Source organism: Liolophura sinensis, chromosome 1 (genome assembly GCF_032854445.1).
Source record: "Liolophura sinensis isolate JHLJ2023 chromosome 1, CUHK_Ljap_v2, whole genome shotgun sequence".
Taxonomy (NCBI): Eukaryota; Metazoa; Mollusca; class Polyplacophora; order Chitonida; family Chitonidae; genus Liolophura; species Liolophura sinensis.
In genome coordinates this window covers 5,176,447-5,201,314 of record NC_088295.1, presented here as the reverse complement: position 1 = coordinate 5,201,314, position 24,868 = coordinate 5,176,447, and the positions used below count along the sequence as shown (strand labels likewise).

Here is a 24,868-nt window from a genome sequence, read left to right as displayed (position 1 = left end):
TTTATGCTGAAGGACCAATCAAAATGGTTTAGACAATAATTATGTTAATGGAAAAATGAGAACAGTTTTGGCAATTCTCGTGCTAATGAAGGAATGAGAAATTTTGGAGGTCTTGGACAACATGCATGTTTATGCATACATAAGAAATAATTTTGTGCATTTATCGCATTACTCTCTGACGGCAAAGAGGAATTGTGTTCAGGAGCTGTCTTACTATTGGAAAATCTATACATCTGACGAAAGGGAATAATTTTCCTGCCATAATATAACATGACCAATCTTTAACAATGCCCTCTTTACAACTTTCAGCATTCAGTTCTGCTGTAATGAACGTGGAGTGACTGACAGATCGGAAAATCAAGCAGTTGAACAGAATACTGTTAAACTGTTGATTAAATAATCACACTGTCTGAAGCAGGTGGTGGGAAGGTGAAAATCCTGAAAAAGCTTGACACATGCACAGTCTACCAACAAATTACAAGCAAAAGATTTTGTCTCCTGACAAGCGACTGTGCACTCCATGCGACATTCTACTGTACTCACCATTCTGGCCTGCCATGGACAAACAAAGGGTTAATATCTCAGTTACACACATATATGTAGTGCTTTTTTTCCCCTACAGTTTCCCCGTTACTTCAGTTATGTTACAATGATGTTGTTGTTCAACAGGATCAACTAGAACATGACTGTGCCATACTACTGGTTCATATGGTGATACACGGGGAGACCGCAGGCATGGCGCAATGCATGGCACACACAGCAGCCATGATACACACAGCAGCCATGATACACACAGCAGCCATGATGTCAGTGCTTGTACACTCATCTCTCAATCAGTGAGGGCAAAGAAAAACAAACCTAAACTATCAGATTTAATGCCTTATGGCTGGGCAATTAACTTCTTTGTCATTTGTGATTCAAACATGAATATGTGGAATAAAAGATAGAAATGCATGAAATGACTACCCTAAATGTACTATTAAGCCGACAACGTAGTTGGTGATCCTCTGACATCCTTTATAGGTAATAATTTGAAATGGAATAATGCCTACAATCTACTCTAGTCATTAAAAGAGACTAAGTGTTTCTCCATAGATATTTTAAACAAAAACAATTCGGCACAAGATATGTGATCCATCCAGGGATGTCCTTCCATGAGCTCTGGTTCTGCCAAATGAAGCCAGATTAGATGTGTGAAACAGAAATTAGATAGCCAAGCTCTCTGTTACCTGACTCTTGTACTCTGTTGTATTTATCTCCTGAAAACCAGCCTCTCCAAACTTCTTCAGTGCATCAATCAGACCAGGAGGCACAGTCAGTTCGTCCACCTGGAGGTTCACAAGGCTGATCTCATCCAGGATCTTGTCCAGGTCCTGAGCACAGTGTATACAACATTCAATTATTTTATTTATTTGACTTTAGCTTAACGCCATACTCAAGAATCTTGTATATACTCAAGCATTTACACTGTACATGTACATGTAGGTGGAGGAAATTAAAGTGCTCGAGGAAAACCAGATACCTTTGGCAAGTTATTGGAAAACTTTCCCACAGGTGACATACAGATTTGCACATTATACTGGTGGAAGACAAGTGGTCTACAAAGAACATTAGTTTGTGCACACGTTCACCAAAGTGCTACAACCTGCGGGAGATGGGAAATTTCCAAATCCCCTGAACAAAATCTGGTTTGAAATCGCACATCCTGTGTCCTAGGGACTGGAAGAAGAGATTAACAAGTTGATACAAGTAACATGCTGTCACTCGTCCGGTAAAGCTGCCTTATACTCATGTATGTACTTGATTCCTGTCTTAACAACTGACTCAACACAGAGCTCGAAGGAAACCAAAGGCGCTTATTAAAAGTTATGGTTTAGAAACACTAGTGTCACCAGACTACATATAGCTTTGCCAATCGTGACATTATTCGCTGCTCTCGTCACATGATTAGTCCCCATGGGATGGCGACAGCAGTGCTTCCGGATAATTGTAAGCACCCCAAGGGTACAAATTCATGTTAAACCACAAGACGTGACACTGTAGCTGATGCTGCATGCTCTGGATCTCCACATCAGATCTCATTTTGGATGAGCTGGAAATCTGAACTGAGGGAGGACATACCCTTCGACCATAGACAGCTCCCAGGAAAGGACACGCACTTAAAGTTAACTGTACTGGTAACATATAACATGTGAGAAACATTTTAAGATCTACAGGTACATATGTACTTGTAACAGTTACTATGTAAATGGAACTAAATTACTGACTTACTGTTAAATTCAGATATTTTTGTATATCAAACACATGCTGTAACTGTAGAGCTTCATAAACACTGGTGTTATTCTCGCAATCTCTGTAAAGACAAAAAAATGAAAAGTTGTAAATAAACAGCCTAAAAACTGAGAAACTTTAAATAGACACAAAAAGTGAGAGGTTGTAAATACACAAAACTGAGAAACTGTTAATACGCAAAACAAAGAAAATGTAAATACACAAAACTGAAAAACTGTAAATACACAAAACTGAGAAACTGTTAATACACAAAACTCAGAAACTGTTAATACGCAAAACTGAGAAAATGTAAATACACAAAACTGAGAAACTGTAAATACACAAAACTGAAAAACTGTAAATACACAACATGAAAAAATGAGAAACTATAAATACACAAAACTGAGAAACTGAAAATACATAAAACTGAAAAATTTAACAGACAACATAAAAAACTACAAACTGATAAAACAAAACATGAGAAGCTGTATAAGTACTGTAACTAAGCAGTGGCATAAGAGTACAGCACCAGTACGCAACTAAGCAGTGGCATACAAGTACAGCACCAGTACACAACTAGGCAGTGGCATGCGCGTGCAGCACCAGTACACAACTAAGCTGTGGCATATGAGTACAGAACCAGTACACAACTAAGCAGTGGCATACAAGTACAGCACCAGTACATAACTAGGCAGTGGCATACGAGTGCAGCACCAGTACACAACTAAGCAGTGGCATACGAGTACAGCACCAGTACACAACTAAGCAGTGACATACGAATACAGCACCAGTACACAACTAAGCAGTGGCATACAAGTACAGCACCAGTACACAACTAGGCAGTGGCATACAAGTACAGCACCAGTACACAACTAAGCAGTGGCATACGAGTACAGTACCAGTACACAACTAAGCAGTGGCATACGAGTGGCATACGAGTACAGAACCAGTACACAACTAAGCAGTGGCATACAAGTACAGCACCAGTACACAACTAAGCAGTGGCATACGCGTGCAGCACCAGTACACAACTAGGCAGTGGCATACAAGTACAGCACCAGTACACAACTAAGCAGTGGCATACAAGTACAGCACCAGTACACAACTAGGCAGTGGCATACAAGTACAGCACCAGTACACAACTAAGCAGTGGCATACGAGTACAGTACCAGTACACAACTAAGCAGTGGCATACGAGTACAGTACCAGTACACAACTAAGCAGTGGCATACGAGTACAGTACCAGTACACAACTAGGCAGTGACATACGAGTACAGAACCAGTACACAACTAAGCAGTGGCATACAAGTACAGCACCAGTACACAACTAAGCAGTGGCATACGCGTGCAGCACCAGTACACAACTAGGCAGTGGCATACGAGTGCAGAACCAGTACACAACTAAGCAGTGGCATACGAGTACAGCACCAGTACACAACTAAGCAGTGGCATACGAATACAGCACCAGTACACAACTAAGCAGTGGCATACAAGTACAGCCCAGTGCACAACAAAGCAGTGGCATACGAGTACAGCACCAGTACACAACTAAACAGTGGCATATGAGTACAGAACCAGTACACAACTAAGCAGTGGCATACGAGTACAGCACCAGTAGGCAACTAGGCAGTGGCATACGAGTACAGCACCAGTACACAACTAAGCAGTGGCATACGAATACAGCAGTACACACTCAAGGATGGAGGCCAGGGTCAGCTTCCTCTCAGTGCTGTTGTATAGACTGGACAGGTCCAACAGGTCACTCAGAGAATCCAGAACCTAAAACACAGATGCCATCATTCTCTCACGCTGGTGGTAAATTAATCTACAACACCCTGGCAACTACATTGAGATATGATTGTATTAAAACCACTTATAAGGGGAAAAAACAAAAAATCTTTATCACATTACTTTTAGTTTTACTGCAGATAACTGACAGCAGTGGATTTCTTCTCTTAATGACATGCACTGAAGACAAAAATCCCCATACTAATTGTTACGCCAGATTATTTTGTAGATGGGCAACAGAACATGAATTAAGCAGGTTGACTGTTCATATAGCAGCACAGCTCAGCATACCTGACAGACACAGATGTGTCTTACCTCGAGCTCCTGTGGGTTGTGACTGTTCATGTAGCACCTCACCTAAGCGTACCTGACACACCCTGCTGTAACTTACCTGGAGTTCTTGTGGGTTGTGATTATTTATGTAGCGGTACACCTCAGTGTACCGGACACACCCTGCTGTAACTTACCTCGAGCTCCTGTGGGTTGTGACTGTTCATGCAGTGGCACACCTCAGTGTCCCTGACACACCCAGCTGTAACTTACCTGGAGTTCCTGTGGGTTGTGATTGTTCATGTAGCGGTACACCTCAGTGTCCCTGACACACCCTGCTGTAACTTACCTCGAGCTCCTGTGGGTTGTGACTGTTCATGTAGCGGTACACCTGACACACCCAGCTGTAACTTACTTCGAGCTCCTGTGGGTTGTGACTGTTCATGCAGTGGCACACCTCAGTGTACCGGACACACCCAGCTGTAACTTACCTGGGTCTTCTGTGGGTTGTGACTGTTCATGCAGTGGCACACCTCAGTGTACCGGACACACCCAGCTGTAACTTACCTCGAGCTCCTGTGGGTTGTGACTGTTCCTGCAGTGGCACACCTCAGTGTACCGGACACACCCAGCTGTAACTTACCTGGAGCTTCTGTGGGTTGTGACTGTTCCTGCAGTGGCACACCTCAGTGTACCGGACACACCCAGCTGTAACTTACCTCGAGCTCCTGTGGGTTGTGATTGTTCATGTAGCGGTACACCTCAGTGTACCGGACACACCCAGCTGTAACTTACCTGGAGCTTCTGTGGGTTGTGACTGTTCATGTAGCGGTACACCTCAGTGTCCCTGACACACCCTGCTGTAACTTACCTCGAGCCTCTGTGGGTTGTGATTGTTCATGTAGCGGTACACTTAAGTGTACCTGACACACCCTGCTGTAACTTACCTCGAGCTCCTGTGGGTTGTGACTGTTCATGCAGTGGCATACTTCAGTGCACCTGGCACACGTTGCTGTAACTTACCTGAGTTCCTGTGGGTTGTGATTGTTCATGTAGCGGTACACCTCAGTGTACCTGACACACCCAGCTGTAACTTACCTCGAGCTCCTGTGGGTTGTGACTGTTCATGTAGCGGTACACTTCAGTGTCCCTGGCACACCCAGCTGTAACTTACCTCGAGCCCCTGCGGGTTGTGACTGTTCCTGCAGTGGCACACCTCAGTGTACCTGAAACACCCTGCTGTAACTTACCTGGAGCCTCTGTGGGTTGTGACTGTTCATGTAGCGGCACACCTCAGTGTACCTGAAACACCCTGCTGTAACTTACCTGGAGCTCCTGTGGGTTGTGACTGTTCATGTAGCGGCACACCTCAGTGTACACAACACCTCCGGGAATGAAAAGTATCACTGTGACAAGCATGAGCAGCCAGCCAAAGAGGAAACTGAAACCAACACCCCTGTAAACAAACGCACATCCTGACAATTGAGTTTCTACCTCAGAATATACAGAAAACCTGTGTGTACTTTATTTTTCAGGTAGTCCATCACATTACTTATTTCATATTTTTAGTGATATCTGTGATAGATGAAGTTACAGGTTACTGAAGGAGGATGATTTGTGACACATAGAATCTTAAAAGTAGCCACCGGTCACCCAGTTACAAGGTGGATGTTCTACAAACTACTATCACCATCATAAATCTGATGGTGTAAAGGCGTGACGATGTGAAGATGTGAGGTATTTATTTTATTTATTTGATTGGTGTTTTACACCGTACTCAAGAATATTTCACTTATACGACGGCGGGCAGCATTATGGTGGAAACCGCCTGGGGGAAACCCATTCGCAGATTGCTGGCAGACCTTCCCAGCAACCAGAGAGGAGATGCGGCCGGAGAGGAAGCCAGCATGAGCTGTACTTGAGCTCACAGTGATCGCATTGGTGAGACTCCTGGGTCATTACGCTGCGTTAGCATGCTAACCAACTGAGCCACGGAGGCCCCAAGATGTGAGGTAGTCATGGTGTAAAGGTGTGAGGTAGTCATGGTGAAAAGGTGTGAGGTAGTCATGGTGTAAAGGTGTGAGGTAGTCATGATGCAAAAGTGATGTAGTCATGGCATAAAGGTGATGAAGTCATGGTCTAAAGGTGTGACGTGGTCATGGTTTAAAGGTGTGAGATCAACACTGCAGACATTGTACTCACGCCATGAGAAGGTTTGCACCCATGCCTCGGTGACAGCACTGTGCGTCTTCCCCCGGCCTTTCTCCACAAAACCCATACAGCAGGCCAAAGTAGTGGAAAACGACGATGAGCAAGCACAGACAGCTGATACCAATCCCTGCATACCACCTTTGGAAAAATGTACAAATACCAATAATTTAGAACTTGTATCACAAAGTTCACACAACAGTATTTACTGAACAGTTTAGAGTTGGCATATGTATACAACAGGGGAGCTTGTAACTGTTCACATAACATGCGTTCGTCTATTATCATAAACATTCTAACATGCCATCAAGAAACTACATGTACAAGTTTTCAAAGAGGGAAAAGCAAGAAAAATCTGTACTTCTCTCATCAGCACATTGTGGACCTATAATTAGACTAACTGTAATTAGTGTTGTTGGTAAGCCAATGAGGAGGCAGGGTTCCAGCTGCACTTTACCTCACTGGTTTGGTGGTGCACATAAACTACATGTGACTCTGTTAGCAGATATGTGGCTACTGACGAATTTAGCACAGTGAGTACCAGGTTAATCTTCAAGCAATGAAGAGCACAGGCCAAGTCAGTTAATTTTTTTTTCTACTATAGTGCCTGGGGTTTAACGTCGTACTCAACAATTTTTCAGTCATATAACGACGATTTTCTACTATATTTAGAGAATAGTTATTCATTTACAAGAATCATACAAGGTATTTCCTACACTCATCAACACTCACCAGTATTTCCCACACTCATCAACACTCACCAGTATTTCCCACACTCATCAACACTCACCAGTATTTCCCACACTCATCAGTATTTCCCACTCATCAACACTCACCAGTATTTCCCACACTCATTCCCACACTCACCAACACTCACCAGTATTTCCCACACTCATCAACACTCACCAGTATTTCCCACACTCATCAACACTCACCAGTATTTCCCACACTCAACACTCACCAGTATTTCCCATCCTCATCACCACTCACCAGTATTTCCCACACTCATCAACACTCACCAGTATTTCCCACACTCATCAACACTCACCAGTATTTCCCACACTCATTCCCACACTCATCAACACTCACCAGTATTTCCCACACTCATCAACACTCATCGGTATTTCCTACACTCAATCCCACACTCATTCCCACACTCATCAACACTCACCAGTATTTCCCACACTCATCAACACTCATCGGTATTTCCATTGGTTATTCCCATATTCATCAACACTCACCAATATTTTCCACACTCATCAACACTCAACAGTATTTCCCATCCTCATCAACACTCACCATTATATCCCACAGTCACCAACACTCATCAGTATTTCCCACACACATCAACACTCATCAGTATTTCCCAAACACACCAACACTCACCAGTATTTCAAACGCTCATCAAACCTCACCAGTATTTCCCATGCCTATCAACACTCACCAGTATTTTCCACACTCATCAACACTCACCAATATTTTCCACACTTATCAACACTCACCAGTATTTCCCAAACTCATCAACACCCACCTGTATTTCCCAAACTCATCAAAACTCACCAGTATTTCCCATACTCATTTACACTCACCAGTATTTCCCATACTCATCAACACTCTCCAGTATTTCCCACACTCACCAGTATTTCTCACACCAGTATTTCCCATACTCATCAACCCACCAGTATTTCCCATACTCATCAACCCACCAGTATTTCCCATACTCATCAACACTCTCCAGTATTTCCCACACTCACCAGTATTTCTCACACCAGTATTTCCCATACTCATCAACCCACCAGTATTTCCCATACTCATCAACACTCTCCAGTATTTCCCACACTCACCAGTATTTCTCACACCAGTATTTCCCATACTCATCAACCCACCAGTATTTCCCATACTCATCAACCCACCAGTATTTCCCATACTCATCAACACTCTCCAGTTTTTCCCACACTCACCAGTTTTTCTCACACCAGTATTTCCCATACTCATCAACCCACCAGTATTTCCCATACTGATCAACACTCACCAGTATTTCCCATACTCATCAACCCTTATTTTAGCATCATTTAATGATCTCTGGGTTGATGCTGGAATTTTAACCTAAAAAAAATATCAGTTAAATCATTATATTCCTCAACATCCAGAAACAGTAGAACAGTATATGTATATTTACCAATTTCATCGACATTTACATTGTGACAATCAATGGACAGGAAATAAGTTCAGCTTAACAATGTATTCAGATTACATGACGAATCTAATTACATCACCTGATTAATGGATTATTTAATGAATCACCTGAAATCCATTACTGGACAGAAGATGCTACTATCCCAGAGTAGGCCTACTGACAAGTTTCCTGACATACAGTATACACCAGCTGTATTTAAATTTTTCAGGTACTGGTACCAGTTAAACTACCTGACATAAAGTCCACACTAATTACACAGGTACATATATGACTTTGCCGAGAATAAAGCATGCTACACAACAGATGCAAGTCAGCCTTATTTTTTCAATTTGTCAACTATCTGACAGTGATCTTAGAGTGATTACCTGTTTTAGCTGTGTCTGAACTGATTCAAGGGCACTCTTGATATCCTCACGAATCTTTCTGGCTATATTTACTGCCTCTGAAATATTTTTTAGAGGATAATGATGAAAGGAGCCTTGGCAAGACGAACACATAATTCACAAACACTCCGATGAAAATGTACGTTTCTCAATCTTTATGCAAATCTTAATAATTTGAGTTTGGAGATGAAAGTTGTGTTCTAAGGGTGAAAAAACCAACCACTGTCCGATTAGCAGAGGACTCATTTTGCGACTGAACATTGATCATTGGCACAGTACATTACAAGTGTGATGTGAAGTCACAACAATGATAACTGAAGAAGGAACAGCAATTGTTGGCACATTACATTACAGGCGTGAGGTAAAGTCACACCAATGATAACTGATGAATTTATTTATTTATTTGGTTGGTGTTTTACGCCATACTCAAGATTATTTCACTTAACGACGGCGGCCAGCATTATGGTGGGTGGAAACTGGGCAGAGCCCGGGGGAAACCCACGACCATCCACAGGTTGCTGACGGACCTTCCTACGTATGGCCGGAGAGGAAGTCATCATGAGCTGGACTTGAACTCACAGCGACTGCATTGGTGAGAGGCACCTGGGTCATTACGCTGTGCTCGCGCAGTAACCAAGTGAGCCACGGAGGCCCCCGATAACTGATGAAGGAATAGCAACTGTTGGCACAGTACATTACAAGTGCGATGTAAGGTCACAACAATGATAACTGATGATGGAACAGCGACTGCTGGCACAGTACATTACAAGTGTGAGGCAAAGTCACAACAATAATAACTGATGATGGAACAGCAATTGTTGGCACAGTACATTACAAGTGCGATGTAAGGTCACAACAATGATAACTGATGATGGAACAGTGACTGTTAGCACAGTACATTACAAGTGCGATGTAAGGTCACAACAATGATAAATGATGACAGAACAGCGATTGTTGGCACAGTGCACTACAAGTGCGATGTAAAGTCACAACAATACAATTTTTCAGCTATATGAAGGCAGTCAGCTATGACGTTTGGCAAGTCATTGACAGTCTTCCCAATGAGTGATATAGGCCTACAGATACGCACACCACACCATATTTGTAAAAGACTGTTATGAGTTCAGCTATATGAAGGCAGTCAGCTATGACATTTGGCAAGTCATTGACAGTCTTCCCAACGAGTGATATAGGCCTACAGATACGCACACCGCACCATATTTGTAAAAGACTGTTATGAGTTCAGCTATATGAAGGCAGTCAGCTATGACGTTTGGCAAGTCATTGACAGTCTTCCCCAGTGAGTGATAGAGGCCTACAGATATGCACACCACACCATATTTGTAAAAGACCGTTATGAGTTCAGCTATATGAAGGCAGTCAGCTATGACGTTTGGCAAGTCATTGACAGTCTTCCCAACGAGTGATATAGGCCTACAGATACGCACACCACACCATATTTGTAAAAGACCGTTATGAGTTCAGCTATATGAAGGCAGTCTGCTATGACGTTTGGCAAGTCATTGACAGTCTTCCCAACGAGTGATATAGGCCTACAGATATGCACACCACACCATATTTGTAAAAGACCGTTATGAGTTCAGCTATATGAAGGCAGTCTGCTATGACGTTTGGCAAGTCATTGACAGTCCTCCCAATGAGTGATATAGGCCTACAGATATGCACACTGCACCATATTTGTAAAAGACTGTTATGAGTTCAGCTATATGAAGGCAGTCAGCTATGACGTTTGGCAAGTCATTGACAGTCTTCCCAACGAGTGATATAGGCCTACAGATATGCACACCACACCATATTTGTAAAAGACCGTTATGAGTTCAGCTATATGAAGGCAGTCTGCTATGACGTTTGGCAAGTCATTGACAGTCCTCCCAATGAGTGATATAGGCCTACAGATATGCACACTGCACCATATTTGTAAAAGACTGTTATGAGTTCAGCTATATGAAGGCAGTCAGCTATGACATTTGGCAAGTCATTGACAGTCCTCCCAATGAGTGATATAGGCCTACAGATACGCACACCACACCATATTTGTAAAAGACCATTATGAGATTACACAAGTGGCATTACTGAAACAAAACAGGGAAAGAAGGATAATTCCAGGTCCAAGTTCGGGTTTGAACCCACACCATGTGTGTCAGTCCAGCAGTCAAAACACAAGACTCATAACCACTTGGCAACGGCTGGCTCTATACTGTTGGATACATACTTAATGGCATTCCCCTAGATATGATAGGCATCAACTTCATAACAAGTGATTCTCAAGATTTAGCTATAATGACAGTCCTCTTCCAGTTACAAAAACTCTGAAAGCAATACTTACTGTTGACTTCAGTTTGAACCTTTTCTTTCGCAGATTCTTTAACTCTTGTTATATGGGATTCTGCCTGTATAAATAAAGAAGAAATGTCAACAGCACCAAAAATTCCAAGTAATAACATTGTAGCATGTTCATACATGTACATGCATTTAACTATTTATTTGATTGGTGTTTAATGCAGTTTTCAAGAATTCTTCCCTTCTTCAGGAGTGCCTGGAGGAACCTAGTGAAAATTAACAGGTACTGGACAAATCTGAGTGGTTTAATGCACGGAGGGGTACAGAAAGCTGGTATTCACATAACTCAGTCTTCAGGAATGGTATTCAGAGACCTCCTTGTTGCAGGATTGCTTGGGTACAGGTTGAAGCCAACAGTGTCATCATGATACATGTACACGGAGTTCATGCACTACCTTTCAATGTTGATTTATACTTAAAACTTCAGACTGACAAGATGTCCATAACACAGTCTTCTTTTATTTATTTACTCAAGAATTGTTCACATATATTACAGCAGTCCAGGTTAAGGGTACAGACAATTAGGCTATAACACTTTAGGACTAACAGCCTTACCAAGCCTGCTAATCATATACATGTGAAGTTCTATAAACATCACATCCAATTGTTTATTCTCTTACCTGATCTATTACTACAAATTGTTTATTCTCTTATCTGATCTATTACTACAAATTGTTTATTCTCTTACCTGATCTATTACTACAAATTGTTTATTCTCTTACCTGATTTATTCTCTTACCTGATCTATTACTACAAATTGTTTATTCTCATACCTGATCTATTACTACAAATTGTTTATTCTCTTATCTGATCTATTACTACAAATTGTTTATTCTCTTATCTGATCTATCACTACAAATTGTTTATTGTCCTACCTGATCTATTACTACAAATTGTTTATTGTCCTACCTGATCTATTCCTACAAATTGTTTATTCTCGTACCTGATCTATTCCTACAAATTGTTTATTCTCTTATCTGATCTATTACTACAAATTGTTTATTCTCGTACCTGATCTATTCCTACAAATTGTTTATTGTCCTACCTGATCTATTACTACAAATTGTTTATTCTCGTACCTGATCTATTACTACAAATTGTTTATTCTCTTACCTGATCTATTACTACAAATTGTTTATTCTCTTACCTGATCTATTACTACAAATTGTTTATTCTCTTACCTGATCTATTACTACAAATTGTTTATTCTCGTACCTGATCTATTCCTACAAATTGTTTATTGTCCTACCTGATCTATTACTATGTACTGTTAATTGTCTTACCTGATCCATCACTATAAAATGTTAATTGTCTTACCTGATCTATTACTACATACTGTTAATTGTCTTACCTCGTCTATTCCCCTTTGCACATTAACATCATTCCGCACTGTAGAACTTATGTTTCTCAAACGGTCAAGCTGAAAGACAAAACAGCAACAATTGCATATAATAACGAAAACACAATACACTGTATGCAATGTACCAACCATTAATGCTAAATCCCCCCCACCGATCCTCACAAACACATACTAATCATTTATTTTTTAATTAATCTGACTGATGTTATATTAAATTATTTCATACATTAGACTGTTGCTTAATGCCAAACTCAAGACTTCTTTAGAATGGTGGTCAGTTTTACGGGAATAGGGAGTTCCCAAGGTAAATCACTACGGGAAGAGGGAGTTCCCAAGGGAAATCACTACGGGAAGAGGGAGTTCCCAAGGGAAATCACTACGGGAAGAGGGAGTTCCCAAGGTAAATCACTACGGGAAGAGGGAGTTCCCAAAGTAAATCACTGACCACTGGCAAGTTACTGACAAACTTTCCCACGTGTGATGCACACACATGCACACCATATTCACGGGAGACAAATGGTCTTCAACAAACATTGTACTGTACAAACAGCCACATGCTTACTGTCACCAAGCCCCCACCAGCAACCAGGGTGAGGGAATCTACAACTTCCTTGCCCAAGGTATGGCATGTTTACACCTGTGCCTGATAAAAACTCACACCTGCATGTATATCAGACAAGTCTGGTTTATGGTCAAGGAAACTTAGATTTGGTAGCAGGCTACCAAACACACATGAACGCAAAACTTCAGCACTGGAATCATAAATTTGGAAATTTACTGTAAATAACATGCACACAATGTGTTAGAGGTGGAACATCCCCCCTGTGTCATTGTGTTTTTATATGTATGTAAAAACTTCAAGTTTTACAGGAATTTGGTAATTTACAGTATTTATTCTGCACACGTTACAATGATGGAACATCCCCTACGTGTTATTGTGCTCTACAGGAGTCCAAACCCTTAGCTCAATAAACGCAGTACTTTTTCAGATATCACCCCTCACATCTTGTTTAACATTGATTCTACTACATAATACACAAGTTCAGAAATTCTGTAATTTATGGTATTTAGTATGTACGCACCAAATCCACCATGGAATATCCCCTTCGTGTTATTGTGCTCTACATGTGTCCAAATCCTGAGCTCAATACCTGCAGTACTTCTTAAGATACCACATCTAACATTTACTTTAACACTGATTTTCCCTGTTATTGGTCGCCAACCCCGATGCTCAGGCTACAACATGAAGTACAGGCTAACCAGGCAGACCTGCATTAAACCACTGCTTATCACTATGACAACAAGAAGCCTGCAAATAAGCCGCAAGACATAGACATTGTCCGGTACAAAAATTACCAATGTCCGCCTCAAGTTATTGAAAAACCCGAGTCATTATATACAAAACAGTGATGTTGTCTTGGCTTCCATTCATTATCCTAGTAGCAAGCGGTGTTTATGCAATTAGAAATAAAACATGGTTAAAACACAGTTAATCTAAGTGTGTGGAAGTGACATCATAGAGGGCGCTGTTTGTAGTTGGTCACGCATTATGCATGCTTGGACGGTCAGTGGTAAGATTCAGCTGTGTTATGCTGACGTCGTGGCTGAAGCAGTTTGGTCGGGACAATTGTATTGTACATGTAAGTTTTCTTACTACAACAAGGTTGTTTTTGTGACTCACCCGTGAAAAGTTAGCCTCCATCTTCAGATTTCTGACCATGGGTAGAACATTAATGCAAACGTCTTTATTACAATGTGCGTCTTCCAGTTTCTTTATGATCTCACCCTGTATCTCAGTCAGATTGTCATGAAGTTGCTGTCCCAGTGATGTAAGATTTTCCAGACTGACCTCTACAGCCAGCAAACTATCCAGTGTGGCATTTACATCTGAAACATACAAAGCTGTGTCAGTAACCAGGACCCAAGCAATATCTGTATGAATATATGACAAAGTCTGAAGGCATCCATGACAACATTTGAGAACAGTCCACACAAACATCAGACCACAGTACACACAAGCATCGGACTACAGTCCACAAAAGCATATCAGAACAGTCCACAAAAGCATATCAGAACAGTTTGCACAAGCATCTGACGACAGTCCACACAAGGATCTGAGAACAGTCAATGTTCACATCTAACGACAGTCCACATGAGCATCAGACTACAGTCCACAAAAGCATATCAGAACAGTCCACAAAAGCATATCAGAACAGTCTGCACAAGCATATGACGACAGTCCACACAAGGATCTGAGAACAGTCAATGTTCACATCTAACGACAGTCCACATGAGCATCAGACTACAGTCCACAAAAGCATATCAGAACAGTCCACAAAAGCATATCAGAACAGTCTGCACAAGCATCTGACGACAGTCCACACAAGGATCTGAGAACAGTCAATGTTCACATCTAACGACAGTCCACATCAGCATCTGAGAACAGTCCACAAAAGTATCTCAGAACAGTCCACGTTCACATCTGACTACAGAGCACACAAAAATATGAGAACAGTTCACAAAAGTGTATGAGAACAGCCCACACAAACATCTGACAACAGTCCACATAAACATCTGACCTTAGTCCACACTTGCATCTGACTACAATCCACATAAGCACCTGAGTACAGCCCACAGAACCACTGGAGTACAGTCCACGCTACACAAGCAGGGGAGATCACAGAGAAGCCCTTTCGCACTCCCAGCATGTGAAAAGTGCTTACTGTTTACAACAGTTTCTACACAATGTTCATATGGGGGGAATCACATTTACAGCATAAATGCTACATCGGTGTATACCTTCATTATGACTTTGACCAAGTGATAAAACAACTTGTAGAGGGTCACCACAATGACAGCGTGCTTGATAATGCACGCATTCTACTAACTAATTACCTCGTGACAGGACCTTAGCCTTATCCAGGGCCTCTGTAACGTTGACTTTTTGGAGGACTTGATCTACTGCTCCAGCTGCCGTGTCTGAAAAGAGCAACATGAGTTCAAGTCAGTAATCACTGGGTAAATATGTACAGTGCAAGTAGTGTGGCCAAGTAGTGTGACCAAGTAGTGTGAGCAAGTAGGGTGGCCAAAAAAGGTGTGCAGGTAGTGTGTGCAAGTAGTGTGGCCAAAAAGTGTGACCAAGTAGTGTGGCCAAGTAGTGTGGACAAGTAGTGTGGCCAAGTAGAGTGACCAAGTAGGGTGGCCAAAAAGTATGTGAAAGTAGTGTGTGCAAGTAGTGTCACTTTAACATCTGCCAAGTGCTGTCAGTGAGTAAAACTGGCTGTGTGTAAGTAGTGTCACTTTAACATCTGCCAAGTGCTGTCAGTGAGTAAAACTGGCTGTGTGTAAGTAGTGTCACTTTAACATCTGCCAAGTGCTGTCAGTGAGTAAAACTGGCTTTGTGTAAGTAGTGTCACTTTAACATCTGCCTAGTTCTGTCAGTGAGTAAAACTGGCTTTGTGTAAGTAGTGTCACTTTAACATCTGCCTAGTTCTGTCAGTGAGTAAAACTGGCTTTGTGTAAGTAGTGTCACTTTAACATCTGCCTAGTTCTGTCAGTGAGTAAAACTGGCTTTGTGTAAGTAGTGTCACTTTAACATCTGCCTAGTTCTGTCAGTGAGTAAAACTGGCTGTGTGTAAGTCATGTCACTTCAACATCTGCCAAGTGCTGTCAGTGAGTAAAACTGGCTGTGTGTAAGTAGTGTCACTATAACACGTGCCAAGTGCTGTCAGTGAGTAAAACTGGCTGTGTGTAAGTCGTGTAACTTTAACATGTACCAAGTGCTGTCAGTGAGTAAAACCATCATGCGGTGAAGTAGTCTTTGTAAATAAAACCTTATCAGGTGCAAATTAGTGTCAACGAATAAATTTACCACGTGCAAACTTGAGCTTGAGAGTAAAATCTACAATCTGAACCCGATTCAAAGCTATTATGGCCAAATGCAAGGTCTACATACAGGAGCATGAACAATAGATAAAGTTATTTTCATGTTCGAGTGTTCACAAATATAACAACTTCCCTAAATAATTTCCTGTACACAAAGTGCAGTATGTCGAGAAAGATGTGGGCCTTTAGCCTTTTTCTAAAAGGCTAAAGGCCATACTTTTTGTTATATGCAACACCTCACTCTACTGCACAGGAAAATGTTCACAAGGAAGTTATGAAATACATGTAGCTGCATCAATATGTGCTCTGAACAAAGTGTTGTGTTTGGATGACAGGCAGGGGAGATAACTGTAGATCACGCATCCTCACTGAAGCTTACAGTTTATGTTCTGTAATAGCTGCCCTTGATGTGGGCCTGGTGTCGGGCTCCAGATCTTCTGATCATAAAGCTCAAGCGTTTTGTCATTTAAACCCTGTAAAAAAACAAAAACATGAAAATGAAGAAGCGAGTGAATGCTTAGGGCTTAATGTTGTACTTAACAATTTTACAGTTATATAGTGACAAAAGAGTTATTGTGTATGTCTAGCGTGCTTCCTTGTTGCAGGAAGCATTTCCAATGCTCTTTTATCTAGTGCTGCTTCACCCCCCAAGCCAGTAAGCTGATACGGGTCAACCAGTGGTTGCACTATCTCCTTAATGCCGAACCCCAAGCGAGGAAGCTACAACTTTCTTCTTTTAAGGTCTCGGGTGTGGCCCGACCCAGGATTGACCATGGATCTACAGCCCCCGAAGCAGCAAGCAAAAGGCCTTCAGCTGTTGTTAACATGCCAGCTTCTATGACTTTGCTGATATTTGTGGGATCTGTCTGTTGCCACCAATGAGTATGTATGTATGTATGTATGTATGTATGTCTGGGGTTTTGTATCGTACTTAACAATCTGTCAGTCATATGACGACAAGGTGTCATTAAGTGTGTGTACATATACTATGTCTACTTGTAGTAGGGCGCGTCCAACTGTTGTTGTCACTGAAATATCATGACGAAGACACTAGACATGACACTCCACCCACTCGCATTATACTGAGAGTGGGCCAACCAGTCCTGTTTCCTTGCTCTAACCTCTCAGTTCAGAAACATCAGACGTCCTCCAGCAAATAAATGATTGTTTGGGAAAAAAACTCACACGACGATGGCAATTGATGTAAGGTTGTGAAATTTAATTTGTAATCTGAAGAGACTGGCCAACTGAACTTTTATTTCTTCGTTTATGTGAGGTGGCATTGGTATGTTCAGCAAGCAATCCAATGTTGCTTTTGACCATTTTATCTCATTTATTTACTTAATTCTTGCTACACATACATATAACCTTGAGTGATAGCTGTCTTGTATAAATGTCAAACAGGTCAGTCTTGGACACACATGCAGCACTGTTAGACCTTCAATTAAGGAAAGGACAATCATTTACTGTAAAACTTGACCTTGAAGTATGGACAAGACTGTTAATTCTTGAACTTCAAGTGAAACTAAGAAAGCACACTTACCAAGTAAGACTCATTTATATATTTTTCTAAACTCTGAACACTGTTTTCAATTCTACTTATTGCTCCTTTGTTCGAGTCTGATGTCTGCACATGTAGTAACTCGTTGGTAAAAAACAAGCAGACCACAGCAGACCTGGAATAAAAGTTGAGAAGATATCACCATTACAGATTTTTAACAAGAGTTCTATTAATCTTGGAGAGGTGTATTGAGGTTTGTTAGACTTTGGAAAAATGCAAGTTCCAGCACCAAAAGTAATAGTTTATGACGTTTTCCATTTTTTTCTGTCTGTAAAATTGCACTTTTATGCACAAAATCTCAGGTCAGTTATTGTATTATATGAATAATGATGAAATAAAAGGTAACACTTATGACACTGGATGCGGAAGCTGTCAGTAAAAGAAAATTTGAATTAGCACTGAACTGGAGTGTTTTTATAATCAGCACACACACACACATTGAATAATTATGCTACATGATGTGAACACTTATTGCTCCGCTATGAATGCCACTGTCTTGATCATCGTAGGGCAGAATGGAGGCTGATGTACAGACAGACATACTTACAGTGATAGAGTGTTGATCACAATAAGGGCTATCCCACAGCTGACTCGTTTGCACTTGGCAGATTTGGGGTCATGGGAACCTGCCTTACCCCCACAACGGCCACAACAACGACAACAGCAAAACACCAACCCAACGATTGGAAATATGACAATAAATAATAAGCCAAAGATCCCACAGACCAGAAATCCTACAAAATACTCTGCCAGCTGAAAAGAAAACCATCCCAGAATTAAAGTGATGGATCAAGGGATACAAAAATATTCTTTACATTTTTCACCCCAAAACAATCCACAACAAAAGTATGAATTGTTAACAGATCTGAATGATGCTTTTATATTCTGCTTTCTGGCAGTTCAAATTGCTAATTTATTATAAATAAATATTTCAATTATACGGTTTGCGTTCAGATTTGTGAGTGAAAATCGCCAAGGATTCTACACCATACTAACATGACCCACTATGCTTACCCATGTAGGCCCTACATGTCAGTATCAGCACAAAACCTAACCAGTTGGTTGTGAAAGAACAAAATCAAATAATTATACCACTGCAATGTAAACTACATGTTTACTTACCGGTTTCCAGGTTTCTTGTGGGTTAGAAAAAAAACTTCCATCAAAAAATACAGAGATATCTGGAACAAGATACAAACAAATGTTCTTTTAGATTTTTTTTGTACAAAGAAATAATGAATTAACTATTCTCTGACAGAAACTGTTGTATTTCACATGAAGCTTGGTGTGTAAAAATTCACTTTCAGATGGCCATAAAATGACACTTTTGATACCTTCACTTCAGTTTTCCAGACAAGAAATTAATCAAACTTCACAAACAAATTTTATTTGGGACCTTTAAGCTGAATGAATCAATCAGAATCAAGCAAAATGTGTCACATTAAAAATGCTACACATTACACATGCTACACATTACACATGCTACACATTAGGTGAAACAGAGTCACTGAATTGTAACAGCTCATGTTAATTCTAATAGACATTTCCTTCAAATTTTTTTCATTTCTGTGCAAATTGGAGAATTTCATAAAATGTAACTTTATGCCCCCAATGACCTTCACAATACAGCTTACTTCACTTCCGATGAAGTTTAATTGTTTTATAAGTGTTTGAGCTTTGGGTAAACAGTTTAGGAGATATCGTGTTAACAGGAAAATGGTCAGGCAAAGACAGAGTGATGGACACTACCCGCTACAACAATACCCCTTGGCCTATAGTGACTGAACTACACAATATCAATATCAAATAATCACTCAATCACAGGACAGGGCTCAAGGCTAACAAGACCTAGTCAACAAGCCCCATTTAACACACATGTAAACACTGTAGACATCAGAAGTCTATTAGGCAGACATCAGAAGTCTATTAGGCAGACAACAATGACTCATTTGATCAAGTCAAACAAGATTTGATGAGACAAGTAGTACATATTACACCTACATACGACTGGTGTCAGGTTCTGCATCAGACTGGAGGTGAAATGATTTTATGCATATAACACTATGAATGCAAAAACTTATGACGTATTACTGGAGATACAACTGAGCGACATCCCAGGTGCTTGCCGTATATGTATACAAGCTGAGCAAGTTACACACATGACAATTCAGTATGCTACGGCAATCACATACCTAGTGCCAACAATTACACACAATGAATCTACCAAATGTGGTTTCGTAAAATGTGTTTTGTCAACATAAGTTTAAAACATCTTTATGATACACGTAATGATATATTCTTGAGGTGTGACTGGAGATTAGGGGTAGTGTACGGAACTGTACAAGGCCACGCTGTTAGGCCACACCAATTTTATTTGTGTTTTACGGGCAAGCTGGCTCTAAGAAAATCCAAAAATTGAAATAAAAAAAAATTGAAAATCCACTTTTTTGTCAGATCTTAATGTGTTTATATGATTTTCCTGCTTTTTAAGGCTTTCCGATCACATAAGTATGTCTTTAATAGGAACAATACCTGGGACTGTCAACACTTCCCCATATTAGATGATTTTCAATTTTTTTTTCATGCCTCCGACATTGAAAAAAGATTCATTCTGCTCATAAAAAAGGTTAAATTTGTGTGACCTTAAAACAGGCCATCTCCTGAGACAACAGTTTATGACTGAGGTTGACATGACACTGAGAGCAAGAGCAGTGGTAACAATACCTGTACAGTGTCTGCGCGATGTCAGGGCCGGGCAGGTGAACATTCTGACAATGCTCTACCCACGATCCTGTTTTCCCTAAAGCCAAGGCCTGCTACTACAGTTTCATCCAGGATAACTCATCTTTCCGTAACGGAGAAAGCATGACGAACAACAATACCTTGCTAATAATGAATCTACGAGGCGTGATAGTACAGTCGATTCTTCTCAGAAAAGTACCGTTACTAGTGCTTTCTCCGTCTCTAACAATATTCATGTACCTGAGAGACTTTCTACACTACTCAAATGACAGCTGGAGTAACCATCTGACATAAATTGTCACTTTTTTATGCAGTGAATGTGGACTGTATATGTCTACAACGCTAAAAACTTCCGGTCTTTTATGTAATACATTGCTTTATATATATGCATACCAAGTTAAACTGTGTCGAATATCTGCGTGCATGTCTCTTAGATCTTTGAACATGCGCTAACTGAGCAGCCGTCAATGTAGAACACGATATGTCATTTGCATGGCAAAGGTAGTGGTTTGCATGGTGCAAGGCTGAGGTGGCACAGTGAGAGACAGGTTCATAAGATCAAAGCCACCAAGCACTGTGCATCATTTCACCATGGATTCTGATGAGGACAAGGTATTCCTCATGCTGATTTTGGTGTCTTTGTACACTAAGTTATCTGTCGTACTGTATTTTCCAGAAAAAGAATGTACATTGTCTGTAGTTTCCTTAAAAAGAATCCACAGTTTGACAACATGGTGAGGTCACAAGTATTGTTTAAACTTGGAGAAGAAGCAGGATGGCTTTTTATCTTAAACAGATAAGCATGTTCACATGTACATGTATTCATCACCAACTTCTACTTCTGCATTAATTTGCGCATGTCACCTTCATCCTTTCATTGCTATTATCTGTTGCACTATGACAGCTTATACATGGCAATAAGGTTTAATAAGTGGCGGAATAAATAATCAACAACTTACCTTACCTGACAGCCAGGTACACATAATGTGTACTAATCAACAACTTACCTACCTGACAGCCTAGTACACATAATGTATACTAATCAACAGCTTACCTACCTGACAGCCTAGTACACATGATGTATACTAATCAACAGCTTACCTACCTGACAGCCTAGTACACATAATGTATACTAATCAACAGCTTACCTACCTGACAGCCTAGTACACATAATGTTTACTAATCAACAGCTTACCTTACCTGACAGCCTAGTACACATAATGTATACTAATCAACAGCTTACCTTACCTGACAGCCTAGTACACATAATGTATACTAATCAACATCTTACCTTACCTGACAGCCTAGTACACATAATGTATACTAATCAACAGCTTACCTACCTGACAGCCTAGTACACATAATGTATACTAATCAACAGCTTACCTTACCTGACAGCCTAGTACACATAATGTATACTAATCAACAGCTTACCTTACCTGACAGCCTAGTACACATGATGTATACTAATCAACAACTTACCTACCTGACAGCCTAGTACACATAATGTATACTAATCAACAGCTTACCTACCTGACAGCCTAGTACACATAATGTTTACTAATCAACAACTTACCTTACCTGACAGCCTAGTACACATAATGTATACTAATCAACAGCTTACCTTACCTGACAGCCTAGTACACATGATGTATACTAATCAACAGCTTACCTACCTGACAGCCTAGTACACATAATGTTTACTAATCAACAGCTTACCTACCTGACAGCCTAGTACACATAATGTATACTAATCAACAGCTTACCTACCTGACAGCCTAGTACACATAATGTGTACTAATCAACAGCTTACCTACCTGACAGCCTAGTACACATAATGTATACTAATCAACAGCTTACCTACCTGACAGCCTATTACACATGATGTATACTAATCAACAACTTACCTTACCTGACAGCCTAGTACACATAATGTTTACTAATCAACAACTTACCTACCTGACAGCCTAGTACACATAATGTTTACTAATCAACAGCTTACCTACCTGACAGTCTAGTACACATAATGTATACTGATCAACAGCTTACCTTACCTGACAGCCTAGTATACATAATGTATACCAATCAACAGCTTACCTTACCTGAAAGCCTAGTATACCTTACGTTTTTCAATGCTAGAACCATATTTATTTGCTCATAAAAGATCCTATATATGTTAATCAAATTTACATATGTGACACTGTCTGTGATTAGGCACATTCATTTCTATGTTTAGGCCTGAATCTAGTTAGAGTGTTTTATTGTGTATACATAATGCTATACTCAAGAATTTTTCACTTCTAGATGGTAGTCACCTGTTTTCCGTTTCATTTAGTTAGTACGTCCATTTGCACTATCTGTTTCTGTTATCTGTTTTGCCTCTGCCAAAGTTAACACATCCTCATTTGCGATACATACAGCAAGAAAACTTGCATTTTCATCGACAACTAAAGAACTATTTGGGAGCTTTCAGGCCCATGGGACTCATAATCATCCAAAAGGACAAAACCTAGCATGGCATGTAAAACCGAGCATGATGGATATGACAAACATATTAAACCTGCCCTACATCTACCTCTGACTAATATCTTGTTTTCTCTTATCGCAAGGGCATGACAACCCAGCCTGTGTGTTTGGGGGGGGGGGGGGGGGGGGGGGTTGTGACCGATAGATCCGCATGACTCTCAGCACGAGATTGTCATAATGCATCACCCAACCCTTCTGATAAGACACTAGTGTCTATTTCACGTCTGAGAATGCCTGCATTTTGATCTGTATCAGAATGTGTACTGCCCAAAGGCGGGTGCACATATATACACATAAGTTGTGCAGGTGCTCATGCAGTAACAAGGACAAGACTAGAGCAGGCTGTAGGTGACACTAAAGAGTTGTCATCCCTGTTAACCAGCCCGCTATACACACGCTATAAAGCCTGTCACTGTCCCCCTACTCCTACATGAACATGTACAAACTATTAATGGGCTCCAGATAACTCCATTTCAGCAGGCATCTGCCTATGGCGTCTGGCCAAACTGGCTGGCCAGGCTGCAGAGGTAATGAAGTGCTGAGATAACATCTCTGAATGTATCATCCCAGAGAGTATTGTCTCTGTACAGCTCAGTGTTAATGCTCTGCGTAACCATCACTGAAGCAGGGGAATGGATGTCTTAGGCAGCATGCAAAGTAAAATACTGTTAGGTCAGTCCCACATAGCATTGTTTCCATCAGTGTCCAAGTCACTGTCATTTTAATTATTGATGTACAGTAAACTGAACAGACCAAGTGGTAGAATTAAAAGAACACTACCGATACAAGAGACGTACATGCATATACATCCACAATACCAAATAGTGTACAACATCCATATGAGTGAAGTTTCAACAACACTAAACAGTGTCAAACAGAGTGCAACTTCGATAATACCTATAACAGTAGAACTTTTTCATCACTAAACAATGTGCAACTTTGATAACACATTAGAGTAGAGCTTTTCCAGCACTAAGCAGATTGTGTAACTTCCATAACACACATAAGAGGCAGAGCTTTTTCAACACTAAACAGTGTGTGATTTCCCCAACACACATGAAAATAGAGATTTTTCAACACTAAACAGTGTGCAATTTCCCCAACACACATTTTGGTGGAACTTTTCCAGAAGTATTTAAATCAATAGTAATTGTGACATAATTACTTTTCAACGTTGTGTTCAAAGTTTGGCTTTTAAACACTAAACAGTGTGCAACATCGACAACACAGATTAGAGTAGAGTTTACGTCTAACCCACATCAGGTAATCAGTATACATAACTGTATGAAGGAAGTAAGTATCTGGGTTTTCATTTA

At 40.6% G+C, this 24,868-nt stretch overlaps 1 protein-coding gene across 2 annotated transcripts in view; it reads right to left on the bottom strand.

Annotated features, from left to right (window-relative positions):
• LOC135461466 (prominin-1-A-like) overlaps window positions 1–24,868 on the bottom strand; it is a 64,048-nt gene that overhangs the window by 32,750 nt on the left and 6,430 nt on the right. For both annotated transcript variants that reach the window (XM_064738577.1, XM_064738579.1), the window contains exons 2-16: window positions 19,407–19,465; window positions 18,832–19,037; window positions 18,267–18,399; window positions 17,103–17,196; window positions 15,734–15,817; window positions 14,520–14,725; window positions 12,830–12,898; window positions 11,465–11,528; window positions 9,100–9,176; window positions 8,570–8,643; window positions 6,532–6,678; window positions 5,656–5,785; window positions 3,965–4,050; window positions 2,272–2,353; window positions 1,230–1,373 (exon numbers count right to left, since the gene is read on the bottom strand). In XM_064738577.1, coding sequence (XP_064594647.1) covers window positions 1,230–1,373; window positions 2,272–2,353; window positions 3,965–4,050; window positions 5,656–5,785; window positions 6,532–6,678; window positions 8,570–8,643; window positions 9,100–9,176; window positions 11,465–11,528; window positions 12,830–12,898; window positions 14,520–14,725; window positions 15,734–15,817; window positions 17,103–17,196; window positions 18,267–18,399; window positions 18,832–19,037; window positions 19,407–19,465 — 1,655 coding nt within the window. The remainder of the gene's footprint in view (window positions 1–1,229; window positions 1,374–2,271; window positions 2,354–3,964; window positions 4,051–5,655; window positions 5,786–6,531; window positions 6,679–8,569; window positions 8,644–9,099; window positions 9,177–11,464; window positions 11,529–12,829; window positions 12,899–14,519; window positions 14,726–15,733; window positions 15,818–17,102; window positions 17,197–18,266; window positions 18,400–18,831; window positions 19,038–19,406; window positions 19,466–24,868) is intronic.